At 36.6% G+C, this 23,048-nt stretch overlaps 1 protein-coding gene across 4 annotated transcripts in view; it reads right to left on the bottom strand.

Annotated features, from left to right (window-relative positions):
* Positions 1–7,370: 7,370 nt before the first annotated feature.
* The window catches only part of LOC136847442 (uncharacterized), a 210,378-nt gene continuing 194,700 nt past the window's right edge, over positions 7,371–23,048 (bottom strand). For all 4 annotated transcript variants that reach the window (XM_067119143.1, XM_067119139.1, XM_067119141.1 and 1 more), the window contains exons 8-9: positions 19,343–19,519; positions 7,371–10,259 (exon numbers count right to left, since the gene is read on the bottom strand). In XM_067119143.1, the coding sequence (XP_066975244.1) occupies positions 7,510–10,259; positions 19,343–19,519 (2,927 nt within the window). In that variant the 3' untranslated portion in view covers positions 7,371–7,509. The remainder of the gene's footprint in view (positions 10,260–19,342; positions 19,520–23,048) is intronic.

Consider the following 23,048-nt stretch of genomic DNA (forward strand, 5'->3'; position numbering starts at 1 on the left):
TTGCCTCTCAAACATACATATACCTGTCATTTTCAGAAATATACAGTATATTTGAGCTGGAATAGACCCATTCTCACCATCGTAGCCAAGTGGACAATCGATTTTTATTGCTTTTTTAGGCTGAAATAATCGAAAGTCACTACTGTACACTGAATTGGTCCTAAGTGAAATGCCTGTACAGATACAGGTGAAAGGCTATGGTTCCTAACACCACTAATGAGTTATGACCAAGTCAACTAAGCTAGAGCCTAAGCTCTCTCAGTGGCAGGGAAATACTGCAGAAAATGTCCCAACACTTCCCCATGCCCATCCTACTTGCAACTGGGCTTGATGGCCTCTAGAAATAGTGGACTCAGCACCTTGGTATCTGAATCCTGGCATACAGGACCCTCAAGACCATTCCAGGCGCTGACAAACTCATGACACCCCTCTTGTAGGAGGAGCCCTGTCGAAAACCCCCTTGGGCGTATAACCTGCTCGGTTCCAAGACCAATACATACTTACTCATAAAAAGCTAGGGAGGAAAAGTGAAAGCTGCCTATCCTTGCCCCGATGCTTAACCTCCACAAAAAAAATGCTGAGCGGTTCCTGGCAGCTTTGCCCCAATTAGTAGAGGTAAGGCCCCCAACAGGTGACCCAAGCCATGCACGTTAGTCAAACTAAGTTGACAACAAACCCACAGGTCATGGAGAGTGTACTCACCCACGAAAACATGGGCAAGGGCTATCCATGATTGTGCCAAACCTTCCTATACGACAAACTTCTAAAGAAAAGAAGGGGGGGGGAATCACCCCCAACTAAGTCTGCATGACAGGACTGCATGTGCCCTTTCACTTCCCTGAACCTCTGCAAGCCAAAGATCCTGTACTGGTAATACAGGTACCTTGGCTGGCCTAGATAGCCTGGCTAGCTAGGCTGGACTGCACCCCTGGGTCTCAGGAAACCCCAGATAGCAGATGCACCCTGCAAAGACCATGGGTAGCCGTAGGGGGCCACAGACTGGATCAGTCAGCCTGAATAGCAGTTGCATCCATTCATGAAACATGGGTAGTGTCAGGGAGTCTCACACCAGTGGTATGAAAGCCTTGACTGGACCAGTGCCCCAGGGATCGACAAGCCTGGGAATCAGCTGGTCAGGGTATTGGGCAGTCCAGGTGTCAGCCTATCTGGGAATTGGCTGGGCCCGGGGCAACAGTTGCACCTGTGTGGAGTACTGCAGATGCAACAGTACCATAACGTGAGCTTATCAATCCTCTTCATCAGAAAAGGACCAAATGCTGGAAGCCTATCAAGACTCTTTGCTGGGATAGTCAAACACAGCAGCCCTCTTCTTCATCCACTTGAAAGTATCAAAAGAGGAAGACCAGAGGCAATGGAGAACTCCACAAAATCCATCTTTACCAAACACCCAGATCCACAGATCGGAGCCATCATTAGTGCCGGAGACACATGACCTGGTCGTGCTAACCCCTCTCTAACGGCCCCGACAAGCCAGAGTCAGGCAGGTTGAAGTGCCACCCAGTCTGGCCATCTGACCATGGAAGAGCCAGGAACACCGGTTCATGGCTCCCAAAAACTCTATATATTTGTCATGGCGTTCCCAAAAACTCAAGTTTTTTTATGTTTTGATGTTTTTCGCCAGTGAGCTGCCGTTTTTCTTTCGTCAGTCGGGTCTGGTTGGGCAGTTTTGAATCGCAGCATGTGGCAACAGCAAGTTTTTGGAGTCGGCGTTGGTCGAAGTTTTGAGCAACAATCCCGAGCACGCAAATGGCCAGAGGTGGAGTGTGACCATGAGAGCTGCTCATCTTTGGACAGCGTGAGCACACGTCTCCAAATTCTGGTTTGTGGGGTCTTGTCCTGCAGCTGAGGGCTGTCTTGGTGACAATTTTGCCTTTTTTGTTTACCTACTTTTTGTTTATAAAGTTAATTGTTTAACCGCTGCCTTTATTGTACTTATGTTTTTATCTTTTGCCAGACCTGACTCACTTGTAAAATTGCTAATAAATTAAGTTCCCTCCTTTGTTTGTTGCATCTGCCGTCAAAGACAGCCCCCGTCTGAGTAATTACATAACGACCCATCCACCGGGGTTACAATGGCGACCTGACAGGAAGGCTCTGTTTTGGCTGGCGGGGTTGTTACGGCATTGGGGTATCATGTGTAAAAAAAAAAAAAAAAAATAATAATCTTTTTTTTTTTCTTTTAGTAAGGAGGTGTCACGTTAAGTGAAGGAAGGACAGGCCTCCTTACCTTCAAGTTTTTTTTATGTTTTGAAAGTGACCAACAGTCTGGGCAAAGGTAAGCGGCAGTGGCAGCAGCAGCAGGCAGTTTTTGGAGTCGGCGTTGGTCGAGGTTTTGAATAACTCATGTGACCAAAAGCTGCTCATCTTTGATCTGTCTGATCCTGATTCTGGTTGTGGGTTTGTTGTGCAGCTGAGGGCTGTCTTGGTGACCCGATGGAGGACGTAGTTTGGTTTTTTTTCACCTGCTGACCAAGAAATGCAGTTTAACTTGAAGAATTGTACTTATGTTTTTTCTTTTTGCCAGACTGACTCACTTGTAAATATTGCATGTAATTTTTAGCTCATTATATATTTTTTTTTTGTTTCCTCCTTTGTTTGCCCATCTAAGTCATGACAGGTCCATGAACTGGGAAACAATATTAAAAGGAAACAAATGCCAGTGAGACAAGCTCGCATAACGAAAGAAGGAGAGCCAAAGAGACCACTGTCCAAAGATAGAGAAAGGAATCTGCAAAACCTAAACCGAAAATGAAAGCCAACACTGTGTGAATAACTCATGCAAAACCCACTCTGTCTGAGACAAAGCTGACTATAGAAAGGTCCATTGGGAAAAGAAGGGAACTCGCACTGACTGATACACTGTCTCTCACAGAGAGAAAGAGAACTCAACCTGAAGCAAGCTTGAAAGCTTACAGAGACGAGACAAAGAGAAGCTCAGGTTTAAGGGAATGGCACTCTGTGCCAGCTCTGGCCAGGAAATCAATCGCCGATGGTAACTGAAACTCCCTGCTCTACCCCGAAGGGAAAGAAGCACTGAAAGACGCTTAATAAGCCTTCTAACATGGGTGCAGGCTCCCCGCCCCAACTCTACACTCACAGCTGAGGCTCAAAAGAACGATGTAGGTAAAGATGATGATGGGAAGGAGAACATCTCTACCTCCTTCCACCACTGTCAAAACTAGCCTCATCTGCAGTAATTGAAAATCACAAAGACTAAGCCACATAAATCAAAGGAATAAGGCTACCTTCAGTAGTAGGATTACCTTAAGGTAACCTACTATCATGGAGCTTCCAAGTGACCAAATCTACTGTACCTGAAAGGTAAATATACTAGTAAGTATACTGGAGAATGAAATGGCTGTTGTGCAACTACCAGACACTGTTAAGTGTCCGATGAAAAAAGTATTCATAGCAGTGAGGAAAACACAAACTGAATTCCCTGCAAGAAGGCTATTTGACCTATGGGCTTGAAAATACAAGACAAACACTCAATCAACAACAAAAAAAGGAAAAAGGGAATACTCAAGTTTAATCAATAAAAGTTTGAATGGCAAAAGTCTGGCAGAGAGTCATGAAAGACATTTGGACTCAACGGCAGCCGGAAGCAAAGTGGAATGCAAACTGACAGTTGGGCGGGGCTTCCCCCTGCCTGTTGGTAGTTGACTATCTTGTCAGTAAGTTTGAATGGCCATTTCAGATTGCATTCACCAGTAAAATCCCTTTTCTTCTTTGTAAAGAATGAAGGTTTGTATTCGTGTAAGAACAAAAACCATTACTGCACAGACAAAAGTAATAAATAAGGCATGAGGCTGAAGGCTGAATAGTTGAGTGACTGGCTCTTCCTCCCTTCTTCCTTTATCTACAAGGTAACAGTCAGGCTGAGTATGAGCTGGATAAGCCATGATGGCGATGTGAACTTCACTATCATGCATCCAATCTTTGAGCTTTGGCTCGTAAGGTGTGACGGTATGACTCCCTCCGCACTCCCTTCTGATGTGGTGAGGTGGTAGTAAGCCATCATCTGAACCCTTCAATTTAAGATTGACTCAGATACTAGTTACCATCTGACTTGTACTACCCTATATTCAGGGTAGCACTTGGTTCTCCTACATTTTCCTAGAGTCAGAGTTCAGACACCTCACTCGGGCTCAGGGCCCTTTTAATCTTTCATCTCTATGCCAGACTGTATAGGAGTTGACAGGAGTCACTGCTTTCCTGCTCACAATCATGACCAAGAGAATGGCAATTGCAGGTGGTGGTTCAATTTTCCAGCCAGTAAGGAAACTATCCTCTCACCTAGGGAGTGAGTCTTACATTGAAGGAAGTGGTTTGCATTTCTATAGAAACGTACAGGCGTATACTAAACTTTTAAAGTAATTTGTATTTTTCATAGGTATACATTATTATTATTAAAGTAGTTTAAGCAGACCACTGAGCTGACTTTCAGCTCTCATAGGCTATTAAAGGATTTGATTAAAATACTAGGTCAAGGCCTGAAGTCAGCGCTAGGACCCAATAGATCATCCGATACAAAGATGAACGAATTAAAATGAAATTAAAAACTGCACATAGGCACATCCTCTCATACAATAAATACATTTACTCAGACTTCCTTACATACATACTAAAATGGTATATTAAAATTCAGAATATAAATTAAACAAAATTTAAAAATTTTTATACAAACCACAGCCTTTTATCATAATCCCATTTCAACCACCTCACAAAGTCCCTGATGCTGAAGGAAAAAGAGCTGGTTTATGTCAGGTGGCCTGCCTACCTCAAATTAACTACCTTGCTACCAAGTTTCAACAACTGTTCCCAATTTACTTTGAAGAATACTATTCTGGGAATCTTGGACAAACCAGGAATATCCCAGGTGTCTGCATGACAGCATGTAGCTCACCATGACACTCAGCAGTGCTGTAATACATTGTACATGTATATATAGAGTGTCTGGGCACACCAGGCGCTACCAATGGGTCCGTATGATCACAAGCATACAAAATGTTATGATACCCAGCTGTATTGTACAGCAATCACCTTGTGCACTTAAGGCTTCTGTCTATGCCAGCAAAATCCACAGGATCATACATGTGCTGAGCAAGATGCTAGTGCCAACTCTGCATACCTCTGCAGAACTATGGATAGCGGAAGAGCCTGGGGCAGTCCTCACGTCTCAGAAGGAAGCAGGGAGAACCTTGTACATGAACATGCCCAGAGACCATAGTGTCAACCAGACCTACAGCAGACATCCCACCCGCGGGTGAGTGAATGCCATCACCAATCCCCAGAGAAGGAATGCACTCACTTGAAATCCAACAGAACTTCTTGTGGGAAGCCTTCCAAAACCTCTTCTACCATGGAAGAAAGATAAGGCAGAAAATGAGGAGAAAGAATAACTCAAAGAGGAAGAAGAGGAGGAAGAAGAAGATACAAATTTGTGTTTTTTTTTATCTTACTACACCCTTGAGTCTTACTCTCCTTGGTTACAGTAGAAGAGTGTGAAGGCAGAAGTACCATTGGAGGAGTAGAGCCTCTGCTCAATACCGTGGAAGAATCTCCATAGGGAAGATGAATGCTACAGGAGGCTAAACAATGAGTCCTTTAGCAGAAAGAGCAGCAAAAGACGAGTCACTTTGAATGCAGGGAAACTGAAATGTCAGTCAGTACTCCGGTAAAACCACCAATGAAGCGCAGGTAGGTGATGGTGATCCACGAACATTCGTTGTAGTCTGACCAGGGGAAAGCTCAGTGCACACACTGGGTCAGCGCTGTCGGAGACTGTGGGTTGGTTGCCTACTCTCATGCATACACACAAAGCCCCTCAACAAGCTAGAGGAGAATGAGCAAAAAGTGAGAGAGAGAAAGCTGTAGAGATTTAGTGGTATTGAAGGTGGCTTTATTGCCTTTGAAGAAACTGGTGGCCTCTTTTAGCCTTCCACTGTGTTGCCAAAACCACTGTGAAGGAGAAGAGCCAGCGCACTTCATGCAGGACTTACTATTACAAAACAACAAAGCTGGTTACACTAAGCCAGCTTTATGGCCAGAAACCTTAAAGCTTTTATTTTTCACACTTGTTGTTTTTCACTTTTTGTTGTTCAAATACATGCTGAACAAAAACAAAAACACCATACATACAGCATAAAATATGAAAGAGGTTTCAACTTGATCATCAGTCAGAATGCAGCAATAGTCTTAATTCACTTTACTACCTCCAATTAATCATCTTCTTACCTAATTCAGTGACTGTTTCCAGTTTGCACCAAAGAACACTCCAACAAGAGGTGATAATCTGAACTATCCCCGGATAGAAATGATAAAAATAAGTAAATACGAATAAAATAAAAAGCCAAGTACTAAAATTATCCAAAAATTAGCAGAATTCCCAAAAACAAAGCAAAGGAAAAAACTTACTAACCTCATTCTTTGCCGGAGTACTTTAAACAGAACAGAAATAAAAATGGTTAGCAAAGACAGGAACTCACTTCCGAGTATTAACTAGTTAACACCTTGTGCACTTGCTGGACTGTGAGAAATATTGATTAAATAGAAAATGATTAACAGTAAGCACTAAAATAGCAACCTTGCTGCAATGCAAATACCAAGGGAACAAACAACCAGAGCTGTTAATGATATTGCATGGTCTCATAAAGGGTGACCGAGACGGAGCTGGAGGTTTCAATGGCATACGCATATTGATGCAATCTTCAACCGTTTGACATACAGTAAACCCCCTGTATTTGCAGGGACGTAGGGGCACACCCCCTGAATAGCTAAAAATCCAAATACTTAAAACCCTCTAAAAACACTTAGAACTGCCCATTTTGATAATTTAAACACAAGAAAATCCCTGTAAAAATGCTGATACCCGAGTATTTTAATAGTTTTATCACAAAAAGTGCATTTATTCATGAAAATTATATGAAAATACAGTAATTAGTGAATATTTCTCAATGAAAAATACCGCGAATGGGTGAATTTTCCGCGAATAATGGCTAGACATGTTCCAGAGAAACCTGCGAATGTGCGAGTCCGCGAATCATGAGAACGCGAATACGGGGGGTTTACTGTACTGTACCAACAACTATGAACCTGGGAATATTCAGAGCATAAACATTTGACACATGATTGATGAATTATGCTGGAACAAACTGAAACTATAAAAAGATCACCACATATAAAAGGAATAAACAGTAAAACTCAGAAAACACTGTTTCACAAACCTGAATGCGTACTATGGATGGAAAATTAATATATTAAAAACTACCATGAGATTGTGCATAATAAAAGTAATGTATTTAAATCATGATACTGTACCTTGCATTAGGAATAATAATTCTCAAACATAGCATCTACATAAAAATTTATTTGGGTAATCTAGAAGCACTTGACACTTTTTAAGCATATTTTTCCATACAAAAAATATCTCAACAAAAAATATGAATCTCATAACTAAAATGTAAAATCTTTCTGTATGATGCCCAATTACTGAGATTTTTTCTTTGGCACAAGGCTACATTTGAAAAAAAATGGGACTTTAGATTTCTTTGGACCTACAGGTACACCTCTGGCCTCTGCAGTAGTAGTTCCTTTGATTCCTGATTGTTTTGAGAACTTTGCAGAAAAAAGAAAAGAGCACACCTTACTGGATGAATTTGAGAATGAAGATGATTTAGAATCATTTGATACCCAAGAAGAGTTTGATTCACTTTTTATACCATATTCTTGCTCAACAAGAGATGTTGGTGGTAAGGTATTGCCAGGAGGGGTTAGATGGTGTAAATCTGTGATAGGCAGTTCATTGTTGGTCATTCGATTACCAGAGTCATTGTTAACTGTCATTTCAGACACATAATTTATTTTTTTTGCACTTGTAAAAATTCTACTTGCTGGAACAAACATTGAGTGGGTATTATTAATTTTCACTTTCAATAATTTCATACCCCCAGGATCTGGAAGAGGTCTTAGAACCTCTCCAGATGCAGGAGTTGAATTATGGATATGAGCAACTGGAGACTTAGTTCTGGCTCCTGATACTCTGCTTTCTGGAAGTAGCCTTTTTGGAGTAATAGTCACTGACCCTGGGAACCTTCCTGGAGTTTGCACACTACACAAAGGATGCTGACTCTCATGGGCTGTAACTAGTTGACTGGATACAGGAATCTGACTTCCAAGGTATGAAACTGGTGGAGAAACACCCTGTGGGCTTACAATTGAGGGCAATGTATGACTAGCTGTGGAGGGACTGTTTCCCAATTCCACTACTGGTTGATTGTACGGAGCAGGTTTTCTAATGGACTCTGAACTGAAGTGTATGTAAGAAGGCTGACTTTGCAAAGAAGCTCTCTGGGGATCTGATGGTAGTGAATTTGACAAAGTAACAAGAGTAGAGTTTTGTCCACCAGATGCAACTAATGGACTACTGTAAGTTAAAAATCTTTTACTTGGTGATGTAGAATTCAAGAGTCCTTGGGAATGAGATATTGTCATCTGATTTGCCACTCTGTACAATGGTGTTGGCATTACTGTTCCTTTCACTTCTACAGCACTGTCCATTGATTGTGCTGATGTGAACATGGATGTAGCAGCTTCTGAGGGGCTAAATTTTGAAATATTTTCTGCTAGCCCAATATTACAGTGATTAAAAGAGTATCCCTTCTTGTCAATGCCAAAATTTGGTGTTAATATGATAGGTTCTGATTCGTCTTCAAAGTCATCAACATCTGAAACGAGATCTACAAAACTTTTGCCCTCATGGAAATTTGGATTTTTATTATTCTCCTCACATTCTTCCCATATATCCTGGGGTGAACCCTGGTAAAGTTCACATTCATCGTCATGTGGATAAAGTTCACATTCATCACTGCAGACACCTGGAGACAGGGATTCTCTTTTTGTGATACATGAAGCTGAGACACAAGGGTCTTCACTTATTGCCTCCACTGCAGGTTCGGTGCTATCTGACCCCCACATTCCTTGTAGATCCTTAATAACATCACTTGCACTCCAACTTTTCTTCTGTGGTGTAAGGACAGGCTTTTCCATTTTCAGAGTTATATTCTGTGTATCTGACAACCTATAATCATCATAGTTTAATTCAATCTCATCATGCAATGTGGAAAAAACTGCACCATTGCTGGCTGGGTCTGTCTTGAGTATGGAAATTCTCCCAGTATCAGATCCAGTTTCGAGACATTCAGTTTCAAGACCTTCAGTTTCTAAGGCCGTAATTTCAATCTGCACTTTATCCTCATCTATACTATGTTTGACATGATCTGGTAAAATAATTGATATCAGCTTCTTCTTAAGCCTATCAAATTTTTCATTATTATTTTGAATGGTCACCCAACTACTGTACAGTATCTTAAAGTGTTGGATTTCATCAATATTTTCCCCTTTCAAATGGATATTCAAAGTTATAGTGCGATCTAAATTTTCTTGCTTTATAAATTTCACATTCTCACTGAGGTTCAACACTGAACTAGCATTATCTTCATCTATCTCATCATTACTCATACCTATACTTACCTCCACTTTAGCTTCTATTGGAGGTAAATCAGTAACTTGTATTCTTGATATCTCTGCAGCAGACTCTTCATCTGGATCCACTTTCTTAAGTTGTCTCCGTTTCCTTCGTTTTTCATATAGTTCTTCATCACTCACTTTTCTCTTCAATTCTTGAAGACCTGTTAAGTTATCAATAGGGCGTTCCACCTCTATTGCTAGAGACAAGACTCTTTTCCTAGCAGGTCCTCTAACCCTTTTTGGCTTTGGAAGTACAGGAGGAACTTTTGTGAGAATTTCCAAGTCATCTGATGATGGATTGTTGCAATTCCCAACACTTTCATCTGTGACTGATGGCTTACCCATATGTCCCTCTCGTTCGTCACTTAAGGGCCCACTCTCAATGGTTTCATTTGCTATTACTTGTTCAATTTCTTCTTTGCAAGGCCTTCTTATAAATTTGTGAGCAACTTTCCTCTGAGATCTTCGTTGTGGTATTAGTGGTTTATCTAAAGTTTCTTTTGTTGGTGCTTTCATAAAATTTTGGACATCATTGTTACTTAAAGATGAAGCATTCTCCTCTGAAAGTCCTTGACGGAGTGATAACTGCTTGCTAAATTTACCCCTTAACTGAGAGGACTTTGATGGCTCCCGGAAACATTTCTTTTTTAAATATTCACTCCCAGTATCTGACTTCACAGCCTTAGCCATGATCTCAGCACGCCTAGCTCCTGCAAAAACAAGATTAAATTAATGACATAAATAAATAACTGAATACTATAGGAACTACAGTAAACACATGCACTGGTCAAGTAATATTATTACCATCAAAACAGTTTAACCAGACCACTGAGCTGACTATCAGCTCTCATAGGGCTGGCCCAAAGGATCTGAACGAAATACTGTACCAGGTCTAGGCCAGAGGCCAAACACTGGGACCAAACAGGTCATTCAGTGTGGTGATGAATGAAAATAAAACTAAAAACTGCACAAAGGCATATGCTTTTACACTGAAGCACACACACACAATACATACATTTACTCATGTTTCCATACATGCATACATATGCTTAAAAAAATAAAAAATAATTTCATTATTTACTTACTTTTATGCTTGATTAAATTATAGTTCTTTATGAATATACTGAAATTGGAATAATTGAAAATGTAGAAGATTCTGGCAAAATTTCCCTCATCGAATTATTTCCAAAAGTTAATAATCGCTGTTGGTTATATTTTGGACACACACAAAATAAGTTTGGCTGTTATTATCACTTTCCACTTTGTGCATTCTGTAACTCGGTTATGTGGGCTGCTCATTAAGTGTCCATGTGTCAGACGAGTGTGGCCTATTCAGAGACGTGTCAGAATTACTTGCGTATGTCTCTCTCTTTGGTATTATGAACTCCATTTTCTAACATCAGGTTTTATTGTTTTAATTTATTATTTTCAGGTTCTTCAGTCCATATATTTTGCCATTTATTTATAATACCTACTTTTATATAGGTTATACAGTCATTAACAAGGATAGTATTCACATTCGATCTTGTCATATGGGTTGCTTCTTTGGCTGCTTTATCAGTCTCTTCATTTCCTTTGATCCCTATATGGGCAGGGAGCCAACATATTTCTACATTTTTCCCATTATCATATAACTTAAGAAGTAATAACTTAATCTGCTGTACAATATCATTTTTTGGTTTGTAACTTTGAACAGCTTCTATAGTGCTTCTTGAGTTGCTAAAAATCACAATTATTTTTATGGCTGATGCAATTGCACACAATTCTGCTGTGAATACTGAAGTATTATTAGTTGGAGAAAATTGTAAATTTTATCTTGGGATACTGCAGCATATCCCACTCTGTTCTCTTGTTTTAGATCCGTCTGTGTATATAGCGTAATGTGGACCTTTTTGGTTTATATGCTCTATTGCTGGTGTTTTGGGATATATGAGTAAACTTTTGGTGGGTATTTTAAGCACCTGCATGTAACTATACTGTTGAAGGTACTATAACTGTACACTTATACTCGGCAACTCAAACAATCTTCTAGCTCTAATTCATTGATACTAACTCTCTATGGAGAGAAAGTGGTAGTTCACCACATTCAACTTGTGAAGATGCAGCTGGTGATGATCTAAAAGCTCCTGAACATTCTAAGGCCTTCACTGTGAATAGGATCCAATGTTTTCAGCGGTGCGTCTGATGCTGCGCCATATATTTCGTTTCCATAATCAATGATAGGCAACAATGTTGCTTTATACAGTACAGTAAGGGTATGTCTATCAGCTCCCCAAGTAGTGTTCGATGGTTTTTTAATTAGATTTAATGCTCTTTTACATTTTGAATTCATATATGTTACGTGAGCTTTCCAATTTAGGTGAGTATCAAATACTATAGATAATCCTAAAAATGTTGGAGTTTTGCCAATTGGTATATAGTACTATGATTTCTGATTTTTAAATCTATTTTTTCACCTTTCTTCTACTTTTTATTCTTATACAACACGACTGCTTGAGTCTTATGTATGGACAATTTAAAGCCTACAGATGAGGTCCATTCATCTATTTTCATTATGGTTTTATTAATAATTCGCTCTGCATGTTTTATGTGAGATGCTGAATATATGGCAAAATCGTTCATATACAGGTTACTTTTAATTCCAATAGGTAGATTATTACTGATACCATTTATTGCAAAGGTAAACAGTGTGCCACTAAAGACACTTCCCTGTGGAGCACCATTTTCAAGTGGAAATGTTTTCGACAAAACATCGTTAATTCTCACCTGAAAACTGCAATCTGTCAAAAAGTTTTGGATAAACATAAGTAAATATCCACAGATGCTATTTTTATATGACGTTTTTAATATTGCATACCTCTATGTAGTATCGTATGCCTTTTCGATGTCAAAAAAAAAAGACAGCTATAGTAACTTGTTTTCGTTCAAATCTTCTACGTATGTGATCTTCTAAGTTAGATAGAGAATCTAATGTAGAAATGTTACACTGTAGCCTGAATTGAGTGAGAGTCAAAATTATCTTCTTGAATGTGCCATGTTAGTCGAGCATTTACATGTACCATTTTCTCTAGTAATTTGCATAAGCAACTTGTCAAAGAAATTGGTCTGTAATTATTTAGATTACTGGGATCCTTTCCAGGTTTGGGGATAGGAATTATTATAGCTTTACGCCATTCACCAGGAAATAAATTTTGAAGCCATAAATGACTATAAAACTGTAATAAATATGACTTTGCCACAGGTGCTAAGTGGCAGATCATCTCAAAACAAATATTGTCACCTCCAGGAGCAAATTTATTGCTGTTCACGAGAGCATACTCCAACTTTTCCATATTAAACTTTTTATTATAATAGATATCTTCTATTATTTCAAAATTTATAGTTATTAAGTCTATTTTATTTTTCTTTGTGCAGAAGTGTTCATCCAAATTTTTATCATTACTTACATTTGCTAAGTTTTCTTCGATTACATTACTCATTTCTTTTTGGATTAAGTATTCTTTATCCATCTTTTAATATGGCATGTCTTCGTGGTTCAACATGGGTACAGCTACAGTAATTTGTTTTTGTTCAAATCTTCTACGTATGTGATCTTCTAAGTTAGATAGAGAGTCTAATGTAGAACTGATACACTGTAACCTGAATTGAGTGAGAGTCAAAATTTTATTTTCTTGAATGTGCCATGTTAGTCGAGCATTTACATGTACCATTTTCTCTAGTAATTTACATAAGCAACTAGTCAAAGAAATTGGTCTGTAATTATTTAGATTACTGGGATCCTTTCCAGGTTTGGGGATAGGAATTATTATAGCTTTACACCATTCATCAAGAAATAAATTTTGAAGCCATAAATGACTATAAAACTGTAATAAATATGACTTTGCCAAAGGTGCTAAGTGGCAGATCATCTCAAAACAAATATTGTCACCTCCAGGAGCAAATTTATTGCTGTTCACGAGAGCATACTCCAACTCTTCCATATTAAACTTTTTATTATAATATATATCTTCTATTATTTAAAAATTTATTGTTATTAATTCTATATTATTTTTCTTTATGCAGAAGTGTTCATCCAAATTTTTATCATTGCTTACATTTGCTAAGTTTTCTTCGATTGCATTACTCATTTCTTTTTGGATCAAATAATCTTTATCAATCTTTTAATATGGCATGTCTAGGTGGTTTAACATGGGTACCATTTATTTTCCTTATTTTTTTGCACATATTTTGTATGGGAGCATTACAGTATAAGGGAGATTTGATACATATTTCCTCCATGAAATGATTCTTTCTTGAATTACTTCTTTTTTAACATTTTGCAGATATTTTATATAGAGGTTTTAGTGTATCAATTACTAATAAAAATATAGTCATTTTTTGTAAAGTTCCTTCTAATATTGGTAATGTTTTATCTATTTTACAGAACTTTCTATTCAAATTATCTAATCATCTCCCTATTGAGTGTTTTATCTTCATTAATCCTGTTAGTTCTTCAGACCACCATGGAACTTTGTGCTTTGTTGGATGAGATTTTGACTTTGGTATTGCTTTATCAGCAGCATTTTTAGTGAAATTAACAAGAAATTTGTTTGTTTCATTTTGATCTTTTATATACTCAAATGGTGGGATATTCCTAGTGTGCAATTCATATCACTCCCAATCTGCTTTACAAATGTTATATTGAGGAACATGCTTGGTTGGATTATTTTGTAATAATGAAATTATTGTTGGGAAATGATCACTGGGGTGCATGTCATCAGCTGTATTCCAATCTAGTCTGTCAACTATACTTGTTGTACATACAGTTAAGTCTACTGAGGAAAGCATTCCATGTGTTTTAGAAAAATATGTGCTGATTTTGTCATCATTTATATAGCACATGTCATTTGAATCTATTTATTGTTTTTGTTTACTTTTTGTACTATTTGAGTTTGTACAATTACATTAGTGATGATGTAATTTTTACTAAGTTGGTTGTATAAATTATAAATTACATAATTATCCTTTTTGATTCGTATTTTAATACTTGATATTTGCAAGCCAGTAAAGTTTACAGGTGCTTTGTCATACCATACTTTATTATGTATATATATATAGCTGTACCTAAATTTCTTTCTTCCTCTCTAGATATTGATGCTAAGGTATATTTACCTACTGTTGATACTGTTTTGTTGACATGTAAACATATCACTGGTTTGTATTCTTTTAGTAATCATTGTATTTATCCTAAATGTAATCTGGTCTGCATACCATTTACGTTCCATTGTATAATATACAATAATTATTGAAAATATTACATTAGTGTGTTCAAGTGTTATTTTCTTTTTTATCAACTTGCATTTTTCTAGAATTTTATTTCCGACAATTATTTGTTTTTCTTTACTGAATAACACAGGTGTCTACCTATACAACTGGTAAATCTGGGGGCCAACAAGAAAAGTTTTTGAGAATCCTAAGATCAGTGGTCAACAAACTCCAGTCAAAAGGTTTTCTAATAAATTGGAAAAATCCCGCCTCATGCCCAGCAGACGCTTTCAGTGGCTGAGACTGTGTTGGGATACTCTTCATGGCCTGTTGTCTCTCCCCATCAATACTCTAAAGCAGAATAAGGAAAAACCTCAAAACGTTGGTTGCACAGCCCAGCGTTTCCAGACGGCAATTAGAACGTATGATGGGCCTGCAGTAGTTTGCATCAGTAATAGATCTAATACTCAGATTGCAACTAAAAAATGTGAACAAATTCTCGCTATTGCAAGCAAGGAAAAAGACGTGAGACCAACCTCATCAAAAGCATGGATGTTGGACCACTCTTTTCAAACAATAGCCAACATGCTTCCACAACCGGAAGTGGACCTTCTCCACATAAGAGAATCACAAACTCCCAGTATATGTGTCTCCAAACTTGGACAAGCAAGCAACAGCAAGAGCTGCCTTCCTACAAGACTGGACCATATGGAGGACGAAATACCTTTTTCCTCCACTGTTCCAGATTTCAAAGGCTTTGAGCAAGCTTCTAACCTTCAAAAGAACCGCTTACTTAATAGGCCCAAATTGGCCAAACAAGCATTGGTTCCGATTACTTCAACAATGGACGAAGAGATCAGTTCCACTACCATCCACTGTTCTATCCCAGACACTAGGAGGGAAAGTCATCTACGCATCCTCCTTTCTGAACTGAGACCTTCACGTGTGGATTTTTAAATATTGTCTATCGTGAAAATTACTCACCCAAAATTGCTAAGTACCTAGTGCAAAAACTATGGACATCATCATCTATCCAACAATAACAGTCTTCATGGAAGATATAGTTAGATTGTATCCATAATGAGAGCCCAGTTGAGATTTCTATGGAAACACTTTTAAATTTTCTTTATACATTTTTGAAGACAAACGCCTTGCTGTTAAAACAATCATGGCATACAAGATAGTATTAATGGAACCCTTGCTTTATGGATTTGGGATTAACTCATAGAAATTGTCACCTCCCTTCTCTGGTCCTTTCCATGACAAAGACCTGCCCCCTAAAGGCTTCCAATTACTTGGTCCTTGCATAAGGTGCTGACACTTCTATCAACCCCTCAATTCAGTGGACCCAATACAACCACAACTCACATGCTGCAAAAGGCAATCTTCTTGATTGCATTAGCATCAGGTGCTCATATTAGTGAACTGGGACCTCTTAGATGGGGATGATACATCACGCAAACAGCTGACCAATTATTATTGTCCCCAGGCCCATTATTCCTGGCCAAGAATGAGAATCCTTTAAGAAGGAAACCTATTTTGATAAGAAAACTCAATTTAGCAGACAAAACATTATGCCTGGTTCAAGCACTTAAGATTTACCTAGATGTCACAGTAAATATCCCAGAAGGTCTGATTTTCCTACACCCTAGCACAAATAAACCACTCTCTCTACAAGGGCTGAAAATAATTTTAGTATCCCCCATTAAAAAGGTAAATCCACACTCCTTTCCTAGGTCACATGATATTAGGAAAGCAAGTACGTCAGTGGCCTCCTTCAGAAATGTCTCTTTCAAAGAAGTCTCTGAATGTACAGGGTGGTCATCAGAGACAGTATTCTGAAGACATTACTGCTACGAGCGTGAACAAATTCGACTACACTATGTATCAGTAGGTGGTATGGTTAGTCCTGACCCCATAGGCGCTACAGCGGAAAGCCAGGGGTCTCCCTAATGGGTGGGTATCCTGACTATCACTGGGGGAAGGTGTGACAATACTACAACCAAACCCAGCATGCTTAGGTAAGTCACTGTAGAACTTCACCCTAAAAACATAAGTTCATATTTGGTTTTTTGTTCTTTGTTACGAAAACCTGAGGGATATTTGGAATAAAGAATGGGGCTCAAAACTTGTGGCTTGACCTCGGATAAGAAATGTTTTTTCTTTGGGTTGTTGGGATTAAAATTTGAGAGCTTAAGCCATTTTGTCACCTGTCCATTTCGTCACGTCAATTTATTTGTAAAACTCTCTAACCCCCCTTTGCGACACCCAGTACGTAAGCCAACTGCAGGAGTAAAGGTAAGGAATTGTTTCTTTTTATGTAATGTACAGTAAAGTACAGTACTGTAATTTATCACAGGAGTAAATGTAAGGATAATATTTACCCTTCTACTGTACGTATGTACTCAGGAATTGTTTCCTTTTTTATTTATTTTTTATTTTTACTTATTCACTTCATTATGTCATTACGTATGCTTAAGTTTCGACTTAAGCCTAAAATTGAGTTATGTCATGGGTGTAGGAACGAATCTCGGACATAACCTGAAGACCTAATATACAGCCACAAAGGAAAAGTGAAACAATGAGATGCTATGTGTTTTTGTCTTATTACCATGACATGGTCGCTGCAACTAAAGGTATACAGAGACAAGGGCATATATATATGGTGGGTATAAGTCCTAAGAGAATACAAAAGGGTTGGGATCCCACACAACTGTCAACAGATTAACATCGAAATCTACCTATTGGTAGATTCTGTCTTTCAAATTCTTCTGGAACATGTTTTATTACAGGGTCAAAAGAAAATAATCCTTGGCTTATATTTAGGTTCTTCTGCCAGGTCAACTAAATCATAACAGATTCCAAAAAGTTCCTGGAAGTAGTTTCATTACTTCGTAAAATTACACTGGTTTGCATCCAATTTATTCTGTGGGGCTTTTCTGTATAACTTTAGTTCCTGTGACCATGTCTTGGTAATAAGATGAAAGCACTTAGCATCTCATTGTTTCACTTTTCCTTTGTGGCTGTAACTTTGTTCATATATTCATCATGTTTTTACTTTTTTGTAATTTAATATCAATAATATATATATATATATATATATATATATATATATGAAATTTATTATATATATATATATATATATATATATATATATATATATATATGAAATTTTTTATCACACCGTGATTTATATATAATCATGAAGCTACAAATGTCGCTGGGGAATATCTCCGATGGAAAATCGTAAAAGAAGAAGGAATTTATATAAGTGATAAATGAATTGGTATCGTCGGAACACGAACCCTTGACACGAAACCTATTCAGCGACTCCAGTAGACGCTACCCACTGCGCTATCACTTATATAAATTCCCCTTCTGTGACAATTCTCCATCGGAGATATTCCCAAGGTAGCATGACTTTGATATTAAGCGACATTTGTAGCTTCATGATTTGTATTATACATATATATATATATATATATATATATATATATATATATATATATATATATATATATATATATATATATATATATATATTATATATATATATATTACTGGCGAAATCCAGTTTTACAGCGCTTGTCTAGCAACAAAATCAGCAATTTTTGGCACCGATCAATCGGGTATTGGCATTGATACATAGCTAACAGAAGCCTCAATCTCCGGTTAAGGCACCAATAAGAGCCGAAGATCACCGATTTTTGGTTATCAGCAATTTTCTCATACTGTCACGCCATGGGACGGAACCCCGCTGATAACCAGGACTACCTGTATGTGTGTGTGTGTGTGTGTGTGTGTGTATGTATAGTGAAATATATATATATATATATATATATATATATATATATATATATATATATATATATATATATATATATATATATATATATATATATATATATATATACTGTATATATCTGTATACATATACACAGTATATTTATATATATATATATATATATATATATATATATATATATATATATATATATATTTATATATATATATATATATATATATATATATATATATATATATATACTGTATATATGTATACATATACACAGTGTATTATTTATATATATATATATATATATATATATATATATATATATATATATATATATATATATATATATATATATATATATATATATATATATACTATATATATTATATATATATATATATATATACAGACCTTCTGAGTAACATCAGTGTCTGGATAATTCAAATAAAGTGAATGAGGAATTAATTAATATATGATTGCAAAGCCTCAATAAAATTACGTAAAAGCCTATGAGGAGTAACATGGCAATCTTGCACAGTTCCCAATCACCACCTAAGGCTAGGTGATCAGACCTATTACTTGTTAAATTTAATCTGTAAGTCATATATTTAATCAGGAGTTATAATTATTTGTATTTGTGTTCACTCATTTACTCTTCATGCAAAACCTTACCCTCCTGCTAAGAAAAGTTTTGGATATCTACAGTTGATACAAAATGACAACTTACCTCGAGATGATTCATAAAATGCTTACCTATAGAAGAAAGCTGACCATCGCCCTCTGTAGAAGGTACAACCTTTGCTGTAGGGGGATCATTCAATCTTAATATAGAACGAGCTTCTTGCTTCAAATTTTCAACTAGTTCTGCAATTTCATGAGTAGTAGAGGCCTCTACAAATGAGAGCGATTTCTCTAATTCTTTTCCATCACCTGGTTGAAGAGGACTGAATGAGTTACATAAAGACATTTAGGTTGAAAATATATTTTTAAAAAAATTTCCATGCTTCATAGATACATATCTCCTGATTTTAAAATGCCTTTCTAGCCATCCTAAGGGGATATGCAAAAAAAACATCATTAGTAATTATAAAAAAAGAGTGATAGTTATTGGGCAAATGAAATCTGCTACTTGATGTCTTAACTTTTTGTAACCTGGCTTTCCATGGTTTGTTTGTGACACCAGATGATGTAAAATAAATTCATAGGGCTCAGGGGGTGCATTTTGGGTAATGTAACAGATTTCTATACAAAATACAAAAATTGTTAAAGAATTTTGATGCAGTCTCACATGAGGTCTTGTTAAAAGTAGCCAGCAAGCTAAAGCTACTTGAAATCAAGGAATGTTGAGGACAAACTGCCAGCTATATTCATAAAAATTTACCAGTATGGTGACATTTACTGTTTTCATCTGTATAATTACTGCTTTTTTTCAATCATTTTTATCAGTTACTCATGAAATTTGGCATTATGGTCCCTGATTATTAACCCAAAACAATTATGACACTGACATACTTTCAACATCATGAGGTCATAAAAATGGCACAAATTATGAAAAACCAATTCATATATCACAATACAATTTTCAAAAAATTATTTCAGGAATGACCTCCAAGTTGAAAGATTATGTAATGCAAAAAATTCTGATTTCTGGTTTCAGAGAAAAGGTAATGCTCAAAGTGACGTAACATTTGTGCCATTTAATCATGTTCTCCCTTGCAATGAGTATCTTTTAAAAAAACATGCACAAATGAAAAAGTAACATGTGCCTCATAAGTGTAATGCTGAATTTTACAATATTGTACTTTAACTGAAGATTTAAAGTGTTTCATTCAGGAGCAATACCTTTGGAACAATCAAAACATTCTTTGGCAAAGAGAAATTCATTAACTGTTAGGGGCAGTCAGCAAGCCCTTTAGTTATTGTTATTACTGTATTACCATCTGACCATTTCAAAAGGTATTGTTTACATTATGATTATCATTATTTTTAAAGTATTGATATTGTCAGTATCACTCTTAGTGTCCTTCTTCCCTGCTTTTCTTTGATTTAGCTAAAACTTATTAGTTAGGAACTGTAAGGGACCAGGACAATTTTCCAACGACATTTTATTTTGACCTTTTTTCCCTAAGTCACATGTCCTCTTACTGCTTTTATCATCATTTCATGACCATAGCTTTTGCTGAGTTACTCTTGTTAAATTTGTCAATAAAATCTAGTTTTGTAAATCAGTGTCTCATTTCAGTAGGCCTTAGTGTTAAGATAGGTTTAGTGAGGGAAGTTTGACAAAAGAGAAGGGATCTGCTGATCCGAGGAAGAGCCACGGCTACCACAGACATCTTAATGAAGTAAGATGACTGATTCTGTTCTTGAAACAGATGCACCAATAAAAGATGGCCCTTCCGAACCCGGGCCGGTAACACATGCCTTGTAATTGTTAATTCTGCATTAAGTTTTTCTCCTTAACATATTTTTCAGGGCATACATCTATTTAAACTACAAAATTTTAACATTTTTACTACATGTCTCAAAAACTAGGACAATTACAGGTGTCTGGTCTTCAGAATCATTGTCAAGACATGATTCTTTGGTCTTTAAAATTTTCATATGGACATAAAATAATAGTTTTGAGAACAGAACATCAGTTTTTGGAGGGGTGCTTATTTTACCCCAACCAATTCCAACAAACCTTTCTTGTTAAACCCCCAAAAAACATATGCAATAGGTCTTCCTGTCATTTATATTTTCTTAATACTTGTATGATGCAATGATTATTTTTCAACTTTTTGGATTTGTTGTGCTGCTCCAAGGGGCACTGAACCATTGTACAAAACTTCACAATAATCCCTCACATACATGCATTTCCACTAGCTGCACTACAATCTTAAACATACTTAGTTCAGAGTGTAAGGTATTCCCTATCGGTACAGAAAAATCATACAGTATGTGGCTAACAGCAGTGACTTGGGTGGATGAAACTTTTTCCTTACATCCGCACGCACTAACTCTGCTGAAAATCTCAGAAATTCTTTAGTCACTTTGTCGTAAATTTTGCACCATTTTCTATTAGCCGTTACATAGAAAGTTTTATATATGAAAATGTGTGCAATTTCATGTAGAATACAACAAAAAAAACCCACGGTTGTAGCTTTTATCAGTTTTGAAATATTTTCATATAAATCACGATAAGTGCCAAAATTTCAACCTTCAGTCAACTTTGACTCAATCGAAATGGTTGGAAAATGCAATTGTAAGCTAAAACTCTTACATTCTAGTGAGATTCAATCATTTACCTTCATTTTCCAACAAACGAGAAGTATCTAGCACAATATTTTGATTTATGGTGAATTTTTGAAAAAAACTTTTTCCTTACGTCCAAGTGCGCTAACTCTGCTGAAAATCTCAGAAATTCTTTAGTCACTTTGTCGTAAGTTTTGCACCGTTTTCTATTAGCCGTTACATAAAGTTTTATATATGAAAATGTGCACAATTTCATGTAGAATACAACAAATAAGAGCTCATGGTTGTAGCTTTTACCAGTTTTGAAATATTTTCATATAAATCACGATAAGTGCTGAAATTTCAACCTTCGGTCAACTTTGACTCGACCGAAATGGTCGAAAACTGCAATTGTAAGCTAACACTCTAGTAATATTCAATCATTTACCTTCATTTTGCAACAAACAAGAAGTCTCTAGCACAATATTTCGATTTATGGTGAATTTTTGAAAAAACTTTTTTTTACGTCTGCGCGTTATGAATTCATGCATCATTTTGTGATAATATTTTCTCTGTGTTGCTTTGATCGTTTTACAATTTGTTATATACCAAAATCATCGCAATTTAATGTACAATACAATGAAAAAAACTCAGCTTTAACCGCTTTGCTCACAGCGCAATTTGTATACAATTATATATGAAATTTTTTTTTGCGCTGTCATATATTCCAATATTTATATATGATAATGATATTTTTCATTTCTGATGGTTGCATACTAAACTTCAGGCAATTACAAAACAAGGGCCAAAATGAACTCTTAATCTTAAAAACTTAGCGACTGTGATTTTTGAAAAACTCTTTCCATGGCGCGCTAACTCTCAAACCCCACCGGCATACGGGAGACACTTTTGTAAATAGACGCTCGGCGTTTAAGGGTTAATGAAACAAATAACTAAATTTAATTCACAACGAGACATATTTAAAAACACTTCGTATAACAAAATATAACCTTGCCCCATATAAAGTATTTAGAGGTTCATTTACACTAACTAGAAGCAAGAAAATCACTCCGAATTCAGTTAAATACAGAGAAATAAACTTACCATGAAATCGCCCTCTGCTGATTTGCAAACATTGATCGCTATGTTCGTATTTTATAATACAAGAGTAATATGAGAATACATACAATATCACTGGATACAGTGAAGTAAAGCATAACTTTTTAAAAGCCATGGAAAAGAT

Source organism: Macrobrachium rosenbergii, chromosome 16, assembly GCF_040412425.1.
Source record: "Macrobrachium rosenbergii isolate ZJJX-2024 chromosome 16, ASM4041242v1, whole genome shotgun sequence".
In the NCBI taxonomy this organism is placed as follows: domain Eukaryota; kingdom Metazoa; phylum Arthropoda; class Malacostraca; order Decapoda; family Palaemonidae; genus Macrobrachium; species Macrobrachium rosenbergii.